The 19,939-nt window shown below is 46.7% G+C and overlaps 1 protein-coding gene and 1 long non-coding RNA gene across 4 annotated transcripts in view; one reads left to right on the forward strand and one right to left on the reverse strand.

Annotated features, from left to right (window-relative positions):
• Positions 1 to 6,629, forward strand: part of SHISA6 (shisa family member 6) — a 378,854-nt gene extending 372,225 nt beyond the window's left edge. For all 3 annotated transcript variants that reach the window (XM_043528411.1, XM_037914391.2, XM_043528412.1), the window contains one exon: positions 1,168 to 6,629. In XM_043528411.1, coding sequence (XP_043384346.1) covers positions 1,168 to 1,721 — 554 coding nt within the window. In that variant the 3' untranslated portion in view covers positions 1,722 to 6,629. The remainder of the gene's footprint in view (positions 1 to 1,167) is intronic.
• On the reverse strand, positions 1,338 to 12,538 carry LOC122462903. The gene is made up of 3 exons (XR_006285799.1): positions 12,415 to 12,538; positions 3,034 to 3,210; positions 1,338 to 1,528 (listed from the first exon to the last, which is right to left on the reverse strand). It is a non-coding gene; the product is annotated as an uncharacterized LOC122462903 (long non-coding RNA).
• Between the last annotated feature and the right edge of the window lie 7,401 nt (positions 12,539 to 19,939).

The raw sequence follows: 19,939 nt of genomic DNA on the forward strand, positions 1-19,939 counted from the left end.
TAATCAACTGGTTACAAAGTGATCACCGACCCAAACCCCTGAGTGTTAGGATAATAGAGAATTCAGTCAGGTTCTTAAAAGAAACAGAACTTTAATTAAAGAAAAGGTAAAAGAATCACCTCTGTAAAATCAGGATGGTAAGTACTTTACAGAATAACAAAAGACTCAGAACCACAGAGGATTTCCCTTCTAGGCAAAACTTAAAGTTACAAAAACAGGGATAAACCTCCCTCTTAGCACAGGGAAAATTCACAAGCTAAAACAAAAGATAATCTAATGCATTTCTTTCCTATTACTTACTATTTCTGCAATACTAGATGCTTAGTTCAGAAATAGTTTAGGGAGATGTATTTTTCCCTGCCCTGTTTCCTGGCTGGCTCTGAGAGACACAGACAAAAAACCTTCCCCCACAGATTTGAAAGTATCTTCTCCCCTTATTGGTCCTTTTGGTCAGGTGCCCATCAGGTTATCTGAGCTTCTTAACTCTTTACTGGTAAAAGAGGAATTAACCCTTTACAGGGTAAAGAGGGATTTCATGCTACCCTTAGCTGTATGTTTATGACAGGGGGTTTCAATGTTTCTGAAACAAAATTTGTTATTTTTATTTCAAGCTCAATTAGGAAACTTCAGCTTTTTGTTCTAATTCGGGACAAAAGAAAATGTCTAAATGTCAGAATTTCCCACAGACTGGAAATTTTGTTTTCCAACCAGCTCGAATTCCTAGTGACCTGGTAATACTACAAATCACATGATATTTTGACATGGACTCAGCACACGGGGTTCATTGTGTGACATGTTAGAATTGCGATATAGCACACAGTAACTCATGTATGAACTGATGCCCCACTGTCCCTGTATGGCTGTGTGTGTATACACATGATGTACGCTGTATCCATGTGTAATACATACATATTCACATAGTGCAAATAGACCCTTGAGTTCCATGATTGATAGCACAGTGCTCTCGATGTCTATGGCAATGCCTAAATGTCTGAAGGATAAGGCAAAAGTCCAGATGGGTCTCCATGTTTGTGCTGCCTCAGACATTATCTAGTACACCAGGGGGCCTTGTTCCAGAGCGCTGTTCTCTGTACACCATCCCTGCTCTCCCTCCTGTGACCACACCCTCGGCTGTTCCTAACACTGTTTCCCCTTTTCCCCTCCTAGCTGACAAAGAAGCTGATGAATATTACATGAAGAGGAGACACCTTCCTGATCTGGCAGCACGAGGGACCCTCCCTCTCAATGTCATCCAAATGTCTCAGAAACAGACCAACCACAGAGAACGGCCCCGCCGACCCATACGGGCTATGTCCCAGGACAGGGTGCTGTCCCCTGAGAGGGTCATGCCCGAGGAGTTCAGCATGTCCTATGAACGGATCCTCTCTGATGAACAGCTTTTGTCTGCAGAGCGCCTCCATTCCCAAGACCCCCTGCTCTCCCCGGAGCGCACGGGTTTCGCAGACCAGTCCATGTCGCGCGCATTGTCACACACAGATGTCTTTGTTTCTACGCCTGTCTTGGATCGCTACAGGATGACAAAGATGCACTCCCATCCCAGTGCCTCAAATAACTTGTACAATACCTTATGTATGAACCAAACTTCTGCCAAGCGCCAAGCATTCGCCTCCCGACGGCACAACACAGTGGAACAACTGCATTATATCCCAGGACACCACCACCATTACCGCACAGCAAGCAAAACAGAGGTGACTGTTTAATATGACACTGTGCATTGTAGATAATCAGTAAGGACTGGTGTGACCCCAGCACCCCAAACTGCAGTGGCCTTACAGGCCAAGATAACCTCTAACTGAGTGTCCGAAAAGACTTTTCTGACAGTCACATCTGCATTGTTTTTAAAACCATTCTCATGTTGTTGACATAAGAAGAAAAAATGGGCAATTGGAGAGAATCCCCAACATGCGCCAGTTTCTGTCAAAGAAAGCCATAGCAGCAGGCGGCACCTTCCAAGGGCATATCTGCTGTAACTCACTTGTTTTTATGAATTTAGGATTTTTAAACTTCAAATTGCGCCAAGTCTCACAGAGCCCACGGTATGTTTGCAGCATCCTAGCCTGGCAGGGTGGGGCCCTGTCACCATCTCTCACACCAGCCTTTTTGGCCAGTACTGAATTTTTCAGTGACTACTTATATTGCCCTTGACTGCTAATAGTCACAGTCAAGCGTTAGATGCTAGGATGTCCCCCAAGTAGCTGTTGTTCTTCCTGATTTAAAAGTCAAAGCTTACTAGAGGACTGTCAGATCTAGTGACACAGTTAGCCTAGCTGATAAATGAAGTCTTGTTTATATTAAATATACTCATAAAACAGAAATATAATAGTGCCTACAAATTGCCTGCTCTCTCAGTGTAGGAAGTAGTGGGGTTGACGTGTCAATAAGCACAATTATGCTGAAATGCTCGTTAGGCCCTTTCTGCACTCATCCTAATTTCTGCAGTCTGTAAATAGAAAACGGGTGGGATTTCATTGGTTCAGCTTCTTGCCAACGTGGTGCCAGAGGCACCAAAACTCACCCATCATTACATTGCTAAAAAGCACTTTGGGTGAAACACTGGCTCTGTTGAAATAGTAAAACTCCCATTGACTTCACTGGAGCCACGATTTCACCATCCTATTAACATCTCATCCCAGTCCAATTCCTCAGCTCTGTTTCTGAGCCTAATTATTCCTCTCAGCGACAACTGAGGACTCACCATTTCAGAGGAATGGCAAACCCTCTGCTAAATCTGTTTTAACAGATACAGACAGAAAAGTTTGTCTATTAACCCAAAACTAGATGGATATTTTCCAGTCATCGTCTGAGCAGACAGTTACATTTCATGTGCATAAATTATATATCCAACATAATTATACTAAATGGGCATGTTGTATATCTGATGTATAATGCTAATTAGATACAGAGTATTTGTAAATTCTTTCAAAAATAGACTCATGGGTCCAAAATTTGTGAGGTGTTTTGTATTTCAGTCTGTACTTACATTCTGTAGAACTAATTCAAACTAGAACATACCTCTGTGCACTGAGAGGAATCTCAGAGCTTGCGAAAGGCAGGTCAGCATCCCACTCCAAGTGATGGCATCCGTGGCCATGTTAATGACCCTTCAACAGTTGCTCATTATGTCGCATATTCAGTTCCCACCACATGAGCACATGTTGTTTTCCCAACTGGCAGAATGGAGCCCCCTGCCTGGATAAGATCATGAATGACTTCAGATTTTAAATACACATCTTAATAATTGCTAATTTAACTGGCCCATCTCTCTGCCTTTCCCCCACATACTCAGTAACTGCCTCTTCCCCCATACCTCATAAATGGCCCCTCCTCTCTTACCTTGTAAGGAGCTGTCTTTGCACCTCCCCCACACTCCCCTTAAATGGCCCCTCTCTGCCCCTCCCCCACAGACCCTGTAACTGGTCTCTTTCCTATTCACTTTAACTAGCCCCACATACTCAGTAACTGCTGCTCCTCCTCATAACCCTCATACCTCTTAAATGCCCCCTACTTATATCCTATAACTAGCTGGTTTTGCCCCTCCCCTACACTCCCCTTAAATGGTCCCTCTCCTACTCACTTTAACTAGTCCCTTTCTCTGCCCCTCCGCCACATACCCTGTAACTGGCCCCTCCCCCACACTCCCCTTAGCAAGTCTCTCCCCTCCCCCCCCCCCCCACTTATCTCACCCCTCCTAACGCTGCTTTGGCTCCCACCCTGCAGAGCGACATATGGTGTGAGATGCTCCCAGGCTCTGTCTGGGCTCCAATCCCAGCCCTGGGCTAACTCTGAGGCACTCTGGGTCCCGTGGTGCCAGGCTGGCAGTGGGAAGGTGTTCTCCTTGGGTAGGCTGTTAAAGGCAGACCTTAGTGAGGAGCCTGTTCCCATTTGACATTAATCATGCTGCAATGCTCAAGGGCCCTGGCATTGCCTGCCCCAATCTGGGCTGTGCTTGACCCAGTCTCTAGGTCCCGGGGCTCAGTACGTTGGGAAGGGAGTCAAGCGACGAGGAGTACAGGGCTTTGTTTGACAGAAACTGTGCTGGGATGGAACAACCAAGGGTCACCCTGGTCTAGGTGCCTGTATTATGTTCCCTCAGGGCTAAAACCTCTCTGGGCCGTGTGATCAGAATGAATCCTCTCCCTGCTTGTATAGCGTTCTGCCATGGCCCCCGCAGGGGACAGAAGAACAGCCACTCTGAGCAGCTCCTCGCTCCTTTCTCTCCACTGACGCTCCCCTCCCACCTCCTCAGCCCAGTCCTAGCCCCTCGGATGTGGACACTTCTCAGAAACAGCCACGCCACTGAGCTTTCACCCCGATTCCCCACGTCTTGAGGGCCAGGGCTAATTCCGAACTGAATGGAGCTGTTTGCAGCTGCCGCCATCTTTGATAGGGAGGTGCTGACCACAGTCTGTGGAGCTCTGCGTTATGGACCAGGATGTAGGCGGTCTGGCCTTGTGGTCAGAGCAAGAATCAGGACTAGTGGGCGGAGAAGGTATCCAGGTTGGGGAAATGGGACGAGAGTCAGCACCAGAGTCAATGGCCAGTTACCAGAGCCAGGGATTGAAGCTGAAGGTCAGAGCCAAGGGTCAAGCCAGAGTCAGAAGGGAGCCAAGGGAAGGAGCCAGGGAAGGAGCCAAGAATGGTAACTGATGATTGGCGGTGAGGCACAAGGGTAGGAACTGGAGGAGAGGCAAGAATCGAGCACAGAGCAGGAGCATGGTGGGAACGGGAGTGAAGGCAGCCATGAGGCAGGAGTGGAGCAGGAATAGGGTTGGGTGCAGGAGGCAGGCACAAGTAGGGGCCAATGCAGCCACAACAGGAAATCGCCTTGCTGCTCAGACAAACTTCCTGTTCCTCCTCCTGCCTCAAATAGCATGGTTTGACCAATCAGTGGAGCCCGGCGATCCACCAATCAAGGTGCCCATGGTGGTGCCTTGGCTGAGGCTATATAGTCCTACTAGCTTCTTGGCCCATCAAGTTTTGGTAGACATTGAGTAGAAGACACGAAACAGCAGCTGTCTGGAAAATCCCAGGACTTGCTTCAAGACACAGGACATCACACCCTGACTCCCTTCTCACTCCAGTGTAAACCAGGAGCCATTCCACTGTAAACAGAGTGTGAGAAGAGATACAGGCCTGGTTTCCAGCAGTCTGTGGGGAGAAGCAGGGCTCAGTGTGGGACACTCAGACACAGGGTTAGGGCACTCATCTCTCTTCTTCTATGGCCAAGCACAGCTCTCTGGATGGCTCTTTTCCCATGAGCTCCATTCTTTGCTTCCATTTTCAGTTCATGAGTTAAGGAGCTACTGGAGTAGGTGTAGCTACCAAACCTCTTCTCCTAAGTCCTCTTCACAGATGCTGTGTTGTGCTCCAGGCCATTTGATTGCAGAGCTTCACCTGTCCTGTTTCACAAAGGTTGCAAGCCCTCTGCCAGCCTGTCCTACTTGGGCAATAATCTTCCAAAGAAATTCTGGCCCCTCTCTCCCTGTCTCTTTCACCCATGCAGCTGGGTGAAGCTGATGTATCCCACAGGAGCAATCAACAGACCCGTCAATGCACACTCTCTTTAGGGAAGCAGTCGCCATCAAAGCAAGGTTTGGCAGTTTCTCTTGAGAATGCTTCTTGCACTGGATACTGCATATCTCTTCTGGACACCGCTCTGTTGTGTGACTTGCCTTGTGTGGCATGATAGGCAGGTAACTGGCACAGCAATGTTCAGCACAAGCCACTGTTTGATTGGATTGAGTTCCTCCTTGTCCCTCTTTCTGAGGGCTTGTCACTCAGAGGCTGCATGGTCTGGGGCCGGGAGTCACAATGACGCTGGTGGACTAGTCCCAGCTTTGCCAGTGACTGGCAGTGCGACCTCCCCGTGCTTTGTTCAGCTCCCCTTTAGCCAAATGAGAAGAATAATAATACGGGAGTGTGTTGGGGTTAATTCAGTAATGTCTACAAAGTGCGTTGAGAGCTGCCGAGTACACCGCAGAAGAGCAAAGTATTATAATTAGTAGTAGCATTGTTATTTGTTGGTTGGAAGATGATGTGCTACATTACTGTGTCTGGATTGGCAAGAGTCCACATATGGTCACCCTATTCAGAGGGAGAATGCGCTGGGTGGGACAGCTTCACAGAATAACCCACTGGTTTACTTCTGTCCTGTAACTTGTCCATTTTCTCTCTAGCCAGCTGCAGTCCCCATGGCAGCTCTCACACATGCTTCAACTTCCCTACTCCATCCTGCCCAGGTCTGAGCCACCTTCTGACCCTCTCCTCAGGACAAAAACAGAGTGCAGACCAGATTCCTCAGTACAATAGATCTGACTTACGATGAATCTTACCCGTCCTAGCCATGGGTGGCCATAAGCATCTGCAGAGTGCCAAGTTCCCAAAATGCATGTGGGGAGGAGAAAAGGGTATGCATAGTATGCCCCGGGTTTATAGCATTTCCTACAAGCTGGTATTGACTTTGCATGCCCCGGGCAGTATTATACAACAGTGAGTTGCATTGGGGAACCCCGGAATTCAGACTGACCCTGTAACAATCTTGTCTCCTGAGATCTATAGACACAGTCTTTGAAATATGGAAACTATTTTTAATGAACCACATGTCACATTAAAACTTCATCAGAGCTGATGAAAATGTTTTCAGATATGTTTTAAAGGCACCAAATTGTGTTTTAATGAAAAATGACCATATTGTCCAACGTTTTAATGTTCCTTTTTTAAACGACACTCTGATTCAGGGGTGTGGAGAAGCGTGAGGTGGGAAATGGTAACCGAGATACAAGATATCCTTTCCTTGCCCAGAGTTAATTTCTACTTACTGCTCTGCTTTCCTGACCACACGCAATGACAGGCCCATGAAGCTGGGCTTCACAGCTGCAGATACATAGTATTATATCAAAACAGTCCACATCCGAAATGTGCAACATGATGGGATTTGGGCGCTGACTCTATACAAGCAGAATCATCCCAGGGAAAAGGGAGATAGTTCCCAGCAGTTGGGAAAAGTTCATAACAAACAAAGGTTCATGAAACAGGGTAACATTTAACTGTAAAGGAAGTATATGTTCTAATTTGTGACTGATTAGCCATTTTCAGTTTATGTAGCAGAGGACTAGCTCGTCTTAGCTTTAGTTTCAGATTTATTCTATAGAGCTGGAAGGAGGAACTACACTGAAAGCTGGTTAATACATGTAGATTTCATGTGCTGGGGAGGTAAAACTATGGGAAAGTTTTGAAAAGTTGGATTAAATATTTTCATTAAAAAAAAGTGTTGTTAGCAATAATTGTGTCCGGCTGTTTCTTAGAAAATAGCCATTTGTATGTTGTTTGTTCACAAGCTGATCATAAAGGTGTAATTAGCAGGCTGTCTTTAGCTGGTTTAGGCTTACAACTGAGATATCCTTGTTAGTTCTAAATCTGACTGTCTAAAAAAAAAATCTACATTTGACCCGCTGAAAGCCCATAGGCTAGAACAGAGATGGGATTATTCTGTTCCAATATATTTATGTAAATCTGAAAGTGATCTACTATCTCAATAGTTAGAGAAATGACATTTTGTGTCTCTTGTGTGCTCTTCATTATGTGTGAAAATTCTCACTGTTGGTGCCATTCACGACAGCAGTGAAATGTGAGAGCCAAGACATTCTGAAGTTCTGCCCATGTGCTTTGTAATAGCTTCTTACAACCTTCATTCCGTAAATTGGTTAGAAATTTTGTAGCAAGAATTTTTTGGCTCTAAGAAAGACATTTCTTACTGTAATATTTTTAGTTTGGGGGACAATATTTCCTAAGAGGGGGTTAGGTGGACATTTTTGTGCTTTAGCCCAATTTATGGATTCCGTGTTTATTATACAGTAGTACTGATGAGAAAGTACATTTGTATCTGTAACTTTGCACAGACTCTTGGTTAACCATTAAATAAGCTTCAAGATGAGCAGTATTTGACTGTTTTTCTCTGTATTATTCTTGTTGTTATACTTACCAGTAAAAGCACATTCTATATGTACTGTAAACAAAAATATTATCAGTTTAGTAAAATTTAGAGGTCTTAAGGATTTTTCCACTTTTGTCAGTAACAAATATTTATGGATTCCAAAATAAAGCAATTTAAACATATCAATTGTTTCCTTTTTTTATATCTATTGCGGGGGGAATCAAAGGCCATTCTGTTGGCAGCTTTTGCAACCTTCGTCAGCAGAGTTTGAAAGGAGCATATCTCTATTTCTGTCTGTGTGCTTAAATAGCAACTATTAAAATGAATACTATGAGGTCTGGAGAGTCTTTATTTTTTATGTATTTATTTATTGCTTTTCATCATCATGCTAGGAAATAGAAAGGAGATACAAAGTCATGCCATTTGCTGTAGAAATTCTATCCTAGATTAAATCATTTACCATTTATAAGACTATTTTTAAACTTTGTCCTATTTAATTTAGTATTAGAAAAGGGTGCTCTATTTTGTATTCAGAGCTTTACCTCTGCCCATTCACCACAACACTCTAGTACACTGCAAGTGAACTGTGTGACAAAGCTCCAAGCCTGCGCTTGGTTGGTGGGTCCTGCGCTTCCGGGCAGGTTCAGTGGCCTCAGAAGCTTGCTAAGGCCGTCAATGTGACCTCCCTTTCTCAGTGTAGTGGCAAGGGTCACAGCCTATCGAGCTACTTTAATCACAGGCCAGTATGGGAGGTGGAAAGGGGGAATACCCCACAGTCTCTGTTGATCCCTTGACCTAGTAGGTGCAGTTCGGCCTCCTGCCTGGACTGAGGCCTGCTTCCCCTCTCAAGGGGATCTCTGTAGAGCATGGGGGGCGGTGGGAAGGGACCCGGGCCCACCCTATACTCCTGGTTCCAGCCCAGGGACCCTAATGGTAGCAGCTGTTGGCAGCTTCTCCATCGCCACTGGAACTGCTTTGATTCCCTGGGCCACTTCCGAGTGGTCCCCCTTTTCTAGCTTCACCCTTCACACTTTTTCAGGCTTCAGCAATGCTTCCTCTCCTCTAGCTCCTTTCACCGGGGCTTTTCTGAGGGAAATGGAAGGAGAGCTTTTAAACAATATGAGTGGGACCTTTATTGGTTCCAGCTGTCTCTATTAGCCTAATGGCCTTAACTGGTTAATTGGCATCAGGTGTCCCAATTGGCCTGGAGAAGCCCCTGTTTGGCTATCCAGGGAACAGGGACCTGCTCATCCTGAGGCTGATACACCTGCCTTCCCCCACTCTCTTATCGCCTTCTGGTCTGAGGCCGTCACAACTGTTACACAAATTCTACACCTCTTGTATTCTTCACTAGATTATTAGTAGAACTTTGCATATAACATGTGTGCGCACAAACAAAATTCCACAAATATTCATTTGTGGTTTTAGTCAAATTTGCTTTGGCAGCCTTTGTGACATGTTTGTCGTCATTCTCTGCAAATAGAACGTTCACAAAAACAGAGAATCTCAAGTGAATATCAGAAAATAGTCATGGAAACAAATTTTGAATTCATAAGGGCTTGTTTACATGAACATTTAGTTCAAGGCAAGCTGGGGTGTAGAATTACCCCGCACCAACCTGCCATGCACAGAGGCTTGGTCCACACTAAGAGTTTAGGTCCGTATAAGTATGTCATTCATGGGCGTGAAAAATCCACACCCTTGAGCAATACATTTAACTGACCTAGCCCGCAGTGTAGACAGTGCTAGGTTGGCAGGAGAATTCTCCTGTTGAACTAGCTGCCACCTCTCAGGGAGGTGCAGTACCTATGCCAATGGGAGAACCCCTCCCATTAGCACAGGTAGCATCTTCACTGAAGCTACAGCTGCGCCGGTGCATCATTTTAAGTGTAGCTAAGCCCTGAGTGTCTACGTGGACCTTCCTGAAGCACACTAACAGTTCCTTAGCGCACTTGGATCTACCCCACTATGAAATGGGAGTGGATCAAAGAGGAACTATTAGGGCATGTCAGCAGGATCCACCTGGACAGTTAGTGTACAGCAGGCTGGCGTGGAGTAGATTCACACCCCAGCGTGCTGCAAACTAAATGTTCATGTAGACACATGTTCCCATTCACAGCGGGAATCTGAACCAAAGTGTCAGGCTCCTCCGGTCAAGGGCAAAAAACACACAACATGGTCTGTTTGCCCAAGGGAAACTGACTAGCACAGCTTGAATTCGGCTGTAGGAGCCTTACAGAGAAGTGGTTGGAAGGCTGGTCTGGTGGACAGAGCACTGGCCAGGGATACAAGAGACAGGGTGGGAGGTAAAATTTTCAAAAGTGTCTAAGGCCTGGTGTCTACACCAGGTGTCTACGCTACATAGTTAGGTTGGCATAAGCTGCCTTACATTGATCTAGCTGCGGAAGTGTCATCACTTAAATTTGGCTCCTGCTGACATAAGTGTCTCTCTACGCTGATTTAGTAACACACCTCCTTGAGTGGCGTATGTAATTAGGTTGATGCAGTGTCAGTGCAGACACTGCGTTGCTTATGTTGACTGTTCCTGTCTTTCAGGAACCATCCCACAATGTCCCACGTTGACAGTACAATCAATACAAGTGCTCCTGGTGAGGAGATGAACTGCTGACACAAGGAGCCAACTGTGCACCCACAAAAGCAATGTAATAACTGTGGTGGCTAACGTAAGTTAGGGTGACATAATTTTAGTGTGGACGTGGCCTGAATGACTTGGAAGCCTTAATCCCACTGACTTTCACTTTTGAAAATGGGACATAGGCACTGTGACGGGTTTGGTCACAGAGACTTCCCTCAAGACCATCACTTGATGAGCTGGGAACAACCCTCCTGCCAAAAGAGCTGTCCCTCCACTCCTGTTTTGCTGAGTTAGATACTCCAATCAGCTCCAGCACAGACCCACGCCTCTCTGCAGTTCCCTGAAACTGAGATGCACTCAGTCCAGGGGCTTCTCAGTTAACAGGGACTTTCCCAGCACCCAGTTTTCAGCCTTTCTGGGAACCTGAACCCCAAATAAATCCTTTTACTCTGTATAAAGCTTATACAGGGTAAATTCATAAATTGTCCGCCCTCTATAACACTGATAGAGAGATATGCACAGCTGTTTGCTTCCCCAGGTATTAATCATTTACTCTGGGTATATTAATAAACAAAAGTGACTGTATTAAGTGTAAAAAGTAGGATTTAAGTGGTTTCAAGTAATAACAGACCGAAAAAAGTAAGTCACCAAGCAAAATAAAGCAAAAATATGCAAGTCTAAGCCTAATAAATTAAGAAACTGATTACAGATAATATCTCACCCTCAGAGATGTTCTAATAAGCTTCTTTCACAGACTAGAGTTCTTCCTAGTCTGGGCCCAATCCTTTCCCTGGCACAGTCCTTGTTAGTTCCAGCAGACATCTTAGGTGGTAAGCAGGGATTTTCTCATGACAAGAAGTCGCTATTTTCCTGCTCCACCCCCTTTTATAGCTTTGGCACAAGGCGGGAATCTTTTTTATCTCTGGGTCCCCACCCCTCCTTCTAAATAGAAAAGTACCAGATTTAAGATGGATTTCATTATCAGGTGACATGTTCACATGTCACTGTAAGACCCCTAGTCTCCATTCCCCATGGGCTGGCCCACACCTTCATAGGAAGGCTTTCAAGTAACTAAGGCCATTTACAACTGATTGTCCTATTCAGTGGTAGCCATCAGGATTCTAAACCACTGTTAATGGCCCACCCTTTGCATAATTACAGTAGGATCTCAGAGTTATACTTCATATTTCTAGCTTCAGATACAAGAATGATACATGCATACAAATAGGAGGAATATATTCAGGAGGTTATAACCTTCGTTATGATACCTTACAAGAGACCTTTCACATAAAGCATACTCCATTTACATCATATTCACACTCATAAGCATATTCCCATAAAACATATGGAGTGCAACGTCACAGAAACTTAAGTCATTTTGGCACACTGGAAAGTGTTACACCTGGATCTATTCCTAGCTCAGCCGCAAGCTCCCTGTGAGAGCTGTGGCAAGCCATATAATCTATCCTTTGCCTCCATGCTCATCTGTACCAGGGGCTTTATACCAGCTCTGCCATATCTTACAGGATATTGTGGGGAGAAATACAGCAGTGATTGTGAGGAGCTCAGGAACTGTCCTGGTGAAGGCCAGGGAGTAGATAGAAGCAACTACGCACCCGGATCTAGTCAGTGATTAAATGGGAGGAAATCATAAGTTGCTCATGGAGAATTTAGTGAAAGGAAAATCATTTGTTCAGTCCATTATTATTAATGCTACAGCATTAGGGCCAGATTTTTAAAGAAATTTATTTTGAAATCAATGTAAGTTAGGTGCCTGCTCAGGTGCTCTTGACAATCCTACAAGGCGCCTATCTGTATTTTTAGGTGCCTAAACACCTTTGTAACTCTGGCCCTTACTGCTTACCTTGTCATAGATGAGAGGTCAGATCAGACATTCTGCATCAGGCAGGCTGCATCCTGCGGGTCACCATGTTATCTGGCGCTCTCCCAGCATGCAGCACGTGAAGCAGCGAAAACCTGATTTCCTGCAGGTGGGCGATGCAACAGACACAATTAATTAACAAACTTCCATGATTATCCTATTGTTCAACACTCCACACTGTTAACAGCCAGTGCCAACCCCAACAGCTTCCTCTCCCTTTGCTAGACATGTAAAAAAACAAACTGGGAATAAGCATGTCCTGTAAGCGTGAGCATTTGCGAATGGAAGCAATTTGCTGCATGTTGCCGTTCAGTGACCCCAGCGGCAGACATGGGGTGTGTGCATGTGTAGAGGCAAAATCATATTTTTCTCAGAAATGCAGAAGATTTTGTGGTTTCACTGGGAGTCCCCGCTCATCCTGGGAGAACGAAAGCCCATTACTAGAGCTGCGAATGCACTCCCAACAACACAGGGGGGCTGGTCAGTGACGCTGCACCATAAGGCTGGGTCTATGGTAGGAATGGGGCTGGGTCACAAACAGCTCCCCTCCCGTCCAAGAACTGTCCTTTGGCTGCTGATGTGGACAGGGGCCTAGATTCACAAGGGCACTTGGGCACCATGACTCTCAGCATCACATCACCTAACTTAGGAACCTAGAAAATCACAGGAAGAATATTGCAATTCACTGAGCCTGAGTTAGGCACCTAGGCTTCTATACAACAAATGGGGAGAGACAGACACGGCAGACTTGGACCCACAAAAGCCAACGCTCTAGGCAGAGAATCGCCCACGCTAGCCATTGGGAGATGCTGACTAGAGGGGATGGGGGGTGCTAAGCCCTAGCCCTCCTACAGAGATAGATGCCTAAGTCTAGGCAGCACGGAGGTAGTTAGGTCTGCTACTAACCCACAACCAGGAACCCTGTCCTGGGGTGTCAGGTGGCTTATGTGTTTCTTGTGTGAATGAGCCAGGCCAGCACCTTACAGCCAGGGGAGAGGTAGGTGCCCACCTTAGTACCCACGAGGCAAAAAAGGGATTTGAACAGGGGTCACCCCTCTTGCAGGAGAGTATTCTACCCATGGAGCTCTTGCAGGAGAGTATTCTACCCATGGAGCTACAGGATGTGGGGCTCCCTCTGTCTGTCCTGGTGAAGCTGTTGCCCTGCATACCAATAATTAAAGAGTCATTGGAGCAGGGAGACTAAGCCCTGGGCTCCCAAGAGGGGACGAGGGCCAGATTAAAGCAGGGGCTTTAGGGGCTGCAGCCCAGAGCCCCAGCTCAAGGGAGGCCCCGCAAAAATAAATCACAGGCAGCGATCTCCAACTCCAGGCTGTTAAAAGTCCCGCAGTACAGAAGGCCACTCAGTCAGGCTGCCTGCATGCCGTGGCCCCATGCTGCTCCCAGAAGCGGCCGACTGCTAGTACATCTTTGTGGCCTCTTGTGGGGTGGGGGGAAGTGGCTCTGTGCACTGCTCCCAGCTCCATCACTGCAGCTCCCATTGGCCGGTTCCTGGCCAATGGGAGCTACGGGGGCGGCACTTGTGGGCTTGAGCAGCACACAGAGACCCGCTGCCTCCCTCCCCACAGGGACAGCTGAGACATGTTAGCAGCCAGCTGCTTCCAGGAGCAGCATGGGGCTATGGCAGGCAGGCAGGCAGCCTGCCTGAGCCCTGCTGCGCTGCTGGCTGGGAGCTGCCTGTGGTAAGCACCTCCCAGCCAGAGCCTGCACCTCACACCCCTTCCTCCATCCCAATCTCCTAGCCCAGATCAGAATCCCGCTCCTGCACCCAAAGTCCCTCCCAGACCCCACACCCCCAATCCCTTGCCCCAGCCCCCTCCTGAACCAAACTCCCTCCCAGGAAAAAAACTTGTATACAGGGGCCCCAGAAAATCTAATAGTCCCGGGCCCACAGGAGAGTTAATCCAGCCCTGGCCTTGAGGTTGGGACTCACACTCCTGAGCCACTACTGGGAGCATCACAGCAAGGTTTAACCAAGTCTACCCTGTCATTTCCCTTCCCTCTCCCCAGTGAAGTTTCCTGTTTAAAACCCTCTGGTCACTGTGCTTGCAACTGGGGAATAAACTGCCTGTCAATGGCACCAGAGTGATATACACGTTTGTAGGTTACGAGGTTACACAGTGGGGGCTCAAACCTAAGTTATAAGTGTTAGAAGAAACCCTAGAAAGTGAGATCCTGGATTGTGTGCAGAAGGGCTGCAGCAGTACTGCAGTATCGGTCTCACCAAGGCCCAATCCCTCCTCCTCCTGACTGCTCCCATTTCTGCACCCAAGGGTCACATGAGCCCTTTTTCCCCCAGCGTCACACTGGGAGCTCATTCAAAGTGTTTGTCCTCTGTGACCCCTGAAACCTTTCCAGAGGCCCTGTTTTCCAGGATCTCGCTCAGGCTATGGAGATGTCAGCTGCAGAGTCTTCCTGTGGCTCTCAGCCATCACTTTGTGATTCTTACCTGGAGAAATGGATTTGTGTTGAGAAATTGATTGGGGCTCCTAGCCCATGTTCATTAGCCTTAAAAACGCTACATCCTGTGAAACCCAGGATATCATAAGCAATTTCCCTCCCCCCTTTATTTGATATTATGAGGGCCAGTGTTCTGCACTTTCGTATTTGCCAGTCGTGCTCCTTGCACATGCAGAGCTCACGCCCTGACTCCAGCCACCTGCTTCCCTCACACAGGCCCTTGTTGGGCTCCTACTTGAATAATAACAATCAACCCTGAGAGCTGCTGTGCCCCGAGGCAGAGCTCCTGCCTCCCACCTGCCAGCATGGGACCCCAGAAATCCAGAGGTGTGATGAGTGACTGGCATGCAGGCCACCTGTAGCTTGCAGCTATTGCACCATAATTGACAGGTACACGTCTTTAATGGTAACACTTGGCTCGAAGGGTATTCTCTCACTGCGCAGATTAAATCAACCGCTTGTAAAAGAAAAGAAAAGGAGTAAAATTGCTGCTCTGTGACTCACAAGCAGGGTTTGAACAGCAAACCCCAACACAGCTCCATGCCACTTCAGCTACAGCACCAATCCTTGGCTTTCACATGAACCAGCTACTGGAGGGGGACTGGAACCTACCTCCCCAATGCATTACACAAGTATTTGCTAGCCAGCAGCCTAGCCTATTGGAGATGAGAAGCCTTGGGTACTACCTATCCTGCACTTCAGTAGCTACAGCAGAACTTAGCAATAGGATACCCAAAGCCCAGTGTGGCTGTGGCTCGAGTCTATTCTACCAGTGAACTTGGTTCTGTGTTAGCTTCTGCCTGCAGTGACCCTGCGCTACCTTTCCATTAACTAATTTACAAAGTGTGGGGTGGCATGGGGGTTATTATTTGACTCTACCTTGTACTAGGGGCAGATTATTTGACTCTAACTTGTGCTACTTGCCCCAGGAGTGGGGAGGAGAGAAAGATGATGAACCCCTCCCCACACCCAGCTGCAATGAGCACTGGCCAACTCGCTCTAAGTTGAGGTGGCTCAGCTGCTGGATGAGCTTCAAGCTGCCCAAGTCTGGCTGCCATTAGCTCTTGCTGCCAGATCCTTTGTGGTGAAGCTTTTCTAGCATAAGCTGGCAGCTCCCTGGATATAAATTTAAAAAGAGATTCACAAGAAAGCTCCCAAGAATATGGGCAAGGAGCAAACCTGATGTGCTATGAAGCCCTCCATGCACTTCTCAGACTTTGGCGACCCACATGGTGCTTGGAGACCACAGCCAGAGCAGCTCTGCAAATCCCAACAGCCATGGGATGTTTCTGTGTAAACACAGCCGGGAAGAATTGTTTTGTAAGTGCCTCTGTATTTCGCTCACAGCGGGATGCTCAATCTCTCTCTAATGAGTAGTAACATGCTCTCCCTGCTATTACTCAGAGCTATTACTTACGACTCACTAGCTGACTATCTAAAGCTTGGGTGACTAGCTAACAGACTGCTCTGCATATTAATGTTCCTTGGTAGTAATTCTTCATAAACCCTGGGACACAGCTGTTGTGTGCAGGAAGATATGGCAATCAGCCATTAGACTGACCCAGCAGCACAGCACAGGAGGCTAAATATGTTGCCTAAGGTGACAGGATGTTTGTGGCCAAGCTGAGTAGAGACCAGCTCTCCTAGCACACAGCCCCTACCCAAACGCCACACTGCTGGGTGCGCTGTAACGCGCGGGATAGATAGGAGACACGCTGGGGCCTGCTCCTCAAAAACCCAGGCCTCAGCCACTTCTGAGCTCTGCTATTTACTACTGAGGCTCACTGCCTCTTTCTGCACCAGCCATTGGGGGTGACCTAACGCCATAGGAATGTCCTGGGTCACCAAATCCAGCCGCCAGCTCTCTAGGACCCCGGGCACCCCTGTAGTCACCCCACACACCATTACCACGGTATTTCTACAAAATACGCCTTGTGAGGTATCATCTGAAAACACATAACACATTGGATAATCATATCCTGGTGAAACCTGTGTGCCAATGCTGCATGGGGAGTTCTGGCTGCCCTCTGATATGCTGTTTAAAGTCTGAATTTGAACAGAGTAGAGAGCAGGTCTGCCCAGGTCTTGAATACAAATAAAGCAGGGTGATCAGTGACGATGGGTTTGCAATGTACATATGCAGTAAACAGAAACTTCAAAGCTCACATGGCGGCTGGGGAATCAACATGCCTGGATCACAAAGGAAGGACAATTCCTAGTCCACTCATGTCAGGAATTCCTACAGGGACATTTACATGGTAAAACTGCAATAGGAAGCATAACACTGGAACATGCCAGGGGACACCTCAGTCAAGATGGAGTCGCCTCCCCCTCAACACCCTGGGGTGGCTGAACCCCGGAGGATCAATTTGACCCTTGAAGCAAAGGCAGACATTGAGATATAAGGAGACACAGACAGGCTTTGAGTTATTCTTCACCTGAGGAGACAAGGAAAGCCAGCACCTCAGACACTAGGGGAGGCTGGCTAAGAGCTAGAGAGAGCCATTGCTGGAAATGGAAGATTGGAGAGGAAACTATCTTAAACAAAGACTGTAGCTTGTTAAGTTAGGCCTTAGCCAGTAGAAAGCACATTTACTTGTTTGTTTGTATCCCTCTCCATCTTTATCCTTATACTTGGTATCACTTACACCCATGTCTTCTTTAATAAACTTATTTTATTTTTACTGCAAACTGATTCAGGGCTGTGATTGAAATCAGAGTGTTTGTCAAATCCCAGTTCAAGGAACAAGCTGCAGTGTATTGACTCGCTAAAGGAGCAACAAGCTTAATATCATCTGTGACTGCACAGTGACGGGGCTGTGCTTTACAGAGAGACCTCTACGAGGAGCTCAGGGGCTGGAGTTCAGGGGCTGGTTGTTACCTGCTTGGCGAGGTTTGGGCTGGCAGAGCCCTGAGGAGTTGGCTGGGGAGGCAGCTGACACACAGTCTAATCACCAGCAACATTCACGCTTGCTGAAGCAGAGGCAACACAGTGGCTCACAGCTCTGGGTGTCCCCAGCAGTGTATTATATTATCACAGGAAACCTCAGTATATAATCCTGTTAATAAATGTATTAACTCCATCTTAAAACCAATTAAGCTGTTTGCCCACACTACATTTATGGGGGAGCTGCCCCAGAACCTCCTTCCTCTGATGGTTGAAAATCTTCTCATTTCCAGCCTGAAAAATCTACTCATGACCAGGTTACACCCATTTATTCTTGTATCAGCATTGTCCTTCAGCTCAGTGTTTCTCAACCTTTTTGATACCAGGGACTGGCTTGCTGCCTTCCTGAACTGTGTCAGGGAGATCTGAGGGACTGATGCTGGTCCACAGAGCAGTCATTGAGAAACACTGCTAGCATCATTAGCACTGCCCCTCCCTTGTGCCCCTCCTTCTATTTATAGAAAGCAATCAGATCCCCTCAGCCAAGCTGTTTAGTCTCCTCCTGCCAGATAGTCCCTCCATTCCCCTGAGCAGCCCAGTAGCCTTACCCTGCGTACCTGGGCAGGTCTGACATGGCCTCTAGCAGCAGGTGGAGCTGAGACCCACCCACATTATTCTGCCTCTATGCCAAATTCACAGAGCTCTGTCCTGGGGCTCAAGGTTCAGATCCTGCAGTCAGGTGCCTGTTTGCACAGACCCCTGCTATACTGATGGCAGGGAGGCCTGTATGGATTTTATGGACTGAGGATCTTGGATTTGAACTCTCATGAACCCCAGCCTCTCAGGCGTGGGCTGGGGAAGAACATCTTGGCTCTGTGTGTATGAGAGCTGGGAAATCACGAATAACTAAATATTTATTTACTGAATTTGAGTTCCAGACCCATCTATGAGCAGATTGTGATATACTCCGCATCACTGGTTGCTTGGCTTTATTCATAGAATCATTTCTGCAAATACGCCGTGTTCTGTAGTTTGCTTGTGAGCAGTTCTTTGAGAGTATTTGGTACTAGAAATTCAGGCTGTTTTGATTGGGTAGAGAGGTTACATGGTTTGTCTCTGTTCCTGGACTGGAAAATTGGAGCTCTTAGAATTGGGTTTCCCATATGAGTACCTGTGATTTAGAATCTAAAATTCACTTTTGGATTTGTTGTTTAAATTGGCTGTTCCAGAGAACATGCATATGTAACCCACGTACCTCTTGGGTGCGGTGTTCTGTTCCATCTAGTGGCACCGAGACCACTTAGAGAGAGAGATTGATGAGTCTGCTCTACAGCCTCAGCTAACAGCCACTTGTCTTTTAGCTTATGCAGTAGAGGCTCATGCACTAAGCTCCAGAGGTCCCAGGTTTGATCCCATCCGCCGATGACCAGGGTCTGTCAGCAGTACTCGTAGATTCCAAGGCCAGAAGGGACCACTGTGATCATCTAGTCTGCTCTCCCATATAGCCCTGGGAAGAAAACTGCCCCACAATAATTCCTAGAGCAGAGCTTTGAGACAAACACCCACTCTTGATTTAAAAATTGTCAGTGATGAAGAATCCACCACAATCCTTGGTAAATTATTCAGTGGTTAATTAATGGCTAATAGTCCCACTGTTAAAAAATTCCACCTTATTTTCAGACTGAATTTGTCTAGCTTCAGTGTCCAGCCATTGGATCATGTTATATTTTTCTCTGCTAGATTGAAGAGGCCATTATTAAATATTTGTTACTTATGTAGGTACCCATAGACTGTGATCAAGTCACTCCAACCTTCTCTTTGTTAAGATCAAATAGACTGAGCTCTTTAAGTCTATCACTATAAGGCAGGGTTTTTAATCATTGGAGGATAGAATTAAAATTCAAAATGATCTGGACAAACTGGAGAAATGGTCTGACGTAAATAGGATGCAATTCAATAAGGACAAATGCAGAGTACTCCACTTAGGAAGGAACAATCAGTTGCACACATACACAATGGGAAATGACTGGGGGTCACAAGCTAAATGTGAGTCAACAGTGTAATGCTGTTGCAAAAAAAGGAAACCTCATTCTGGGATGTATTAGCAGGAATATTGCAAGCAAGACACGAGAAGTAATTCTT

This window comes from Chelonia mydas, chromosome 14 (genome assembly GCF_015237465.2).
Source record: "Chelonia mydas isolate rCheMyd1 chromosome 14, rCheMyd1.pri.v2, whole genome shotgun sequence".
Classification (NCBI taxonomy): domain Eukaryota; kingdom Metazoa; phylum Chordata; order Testudines; family Cheloniidae; genus Chelonia; species Chelonia mydas.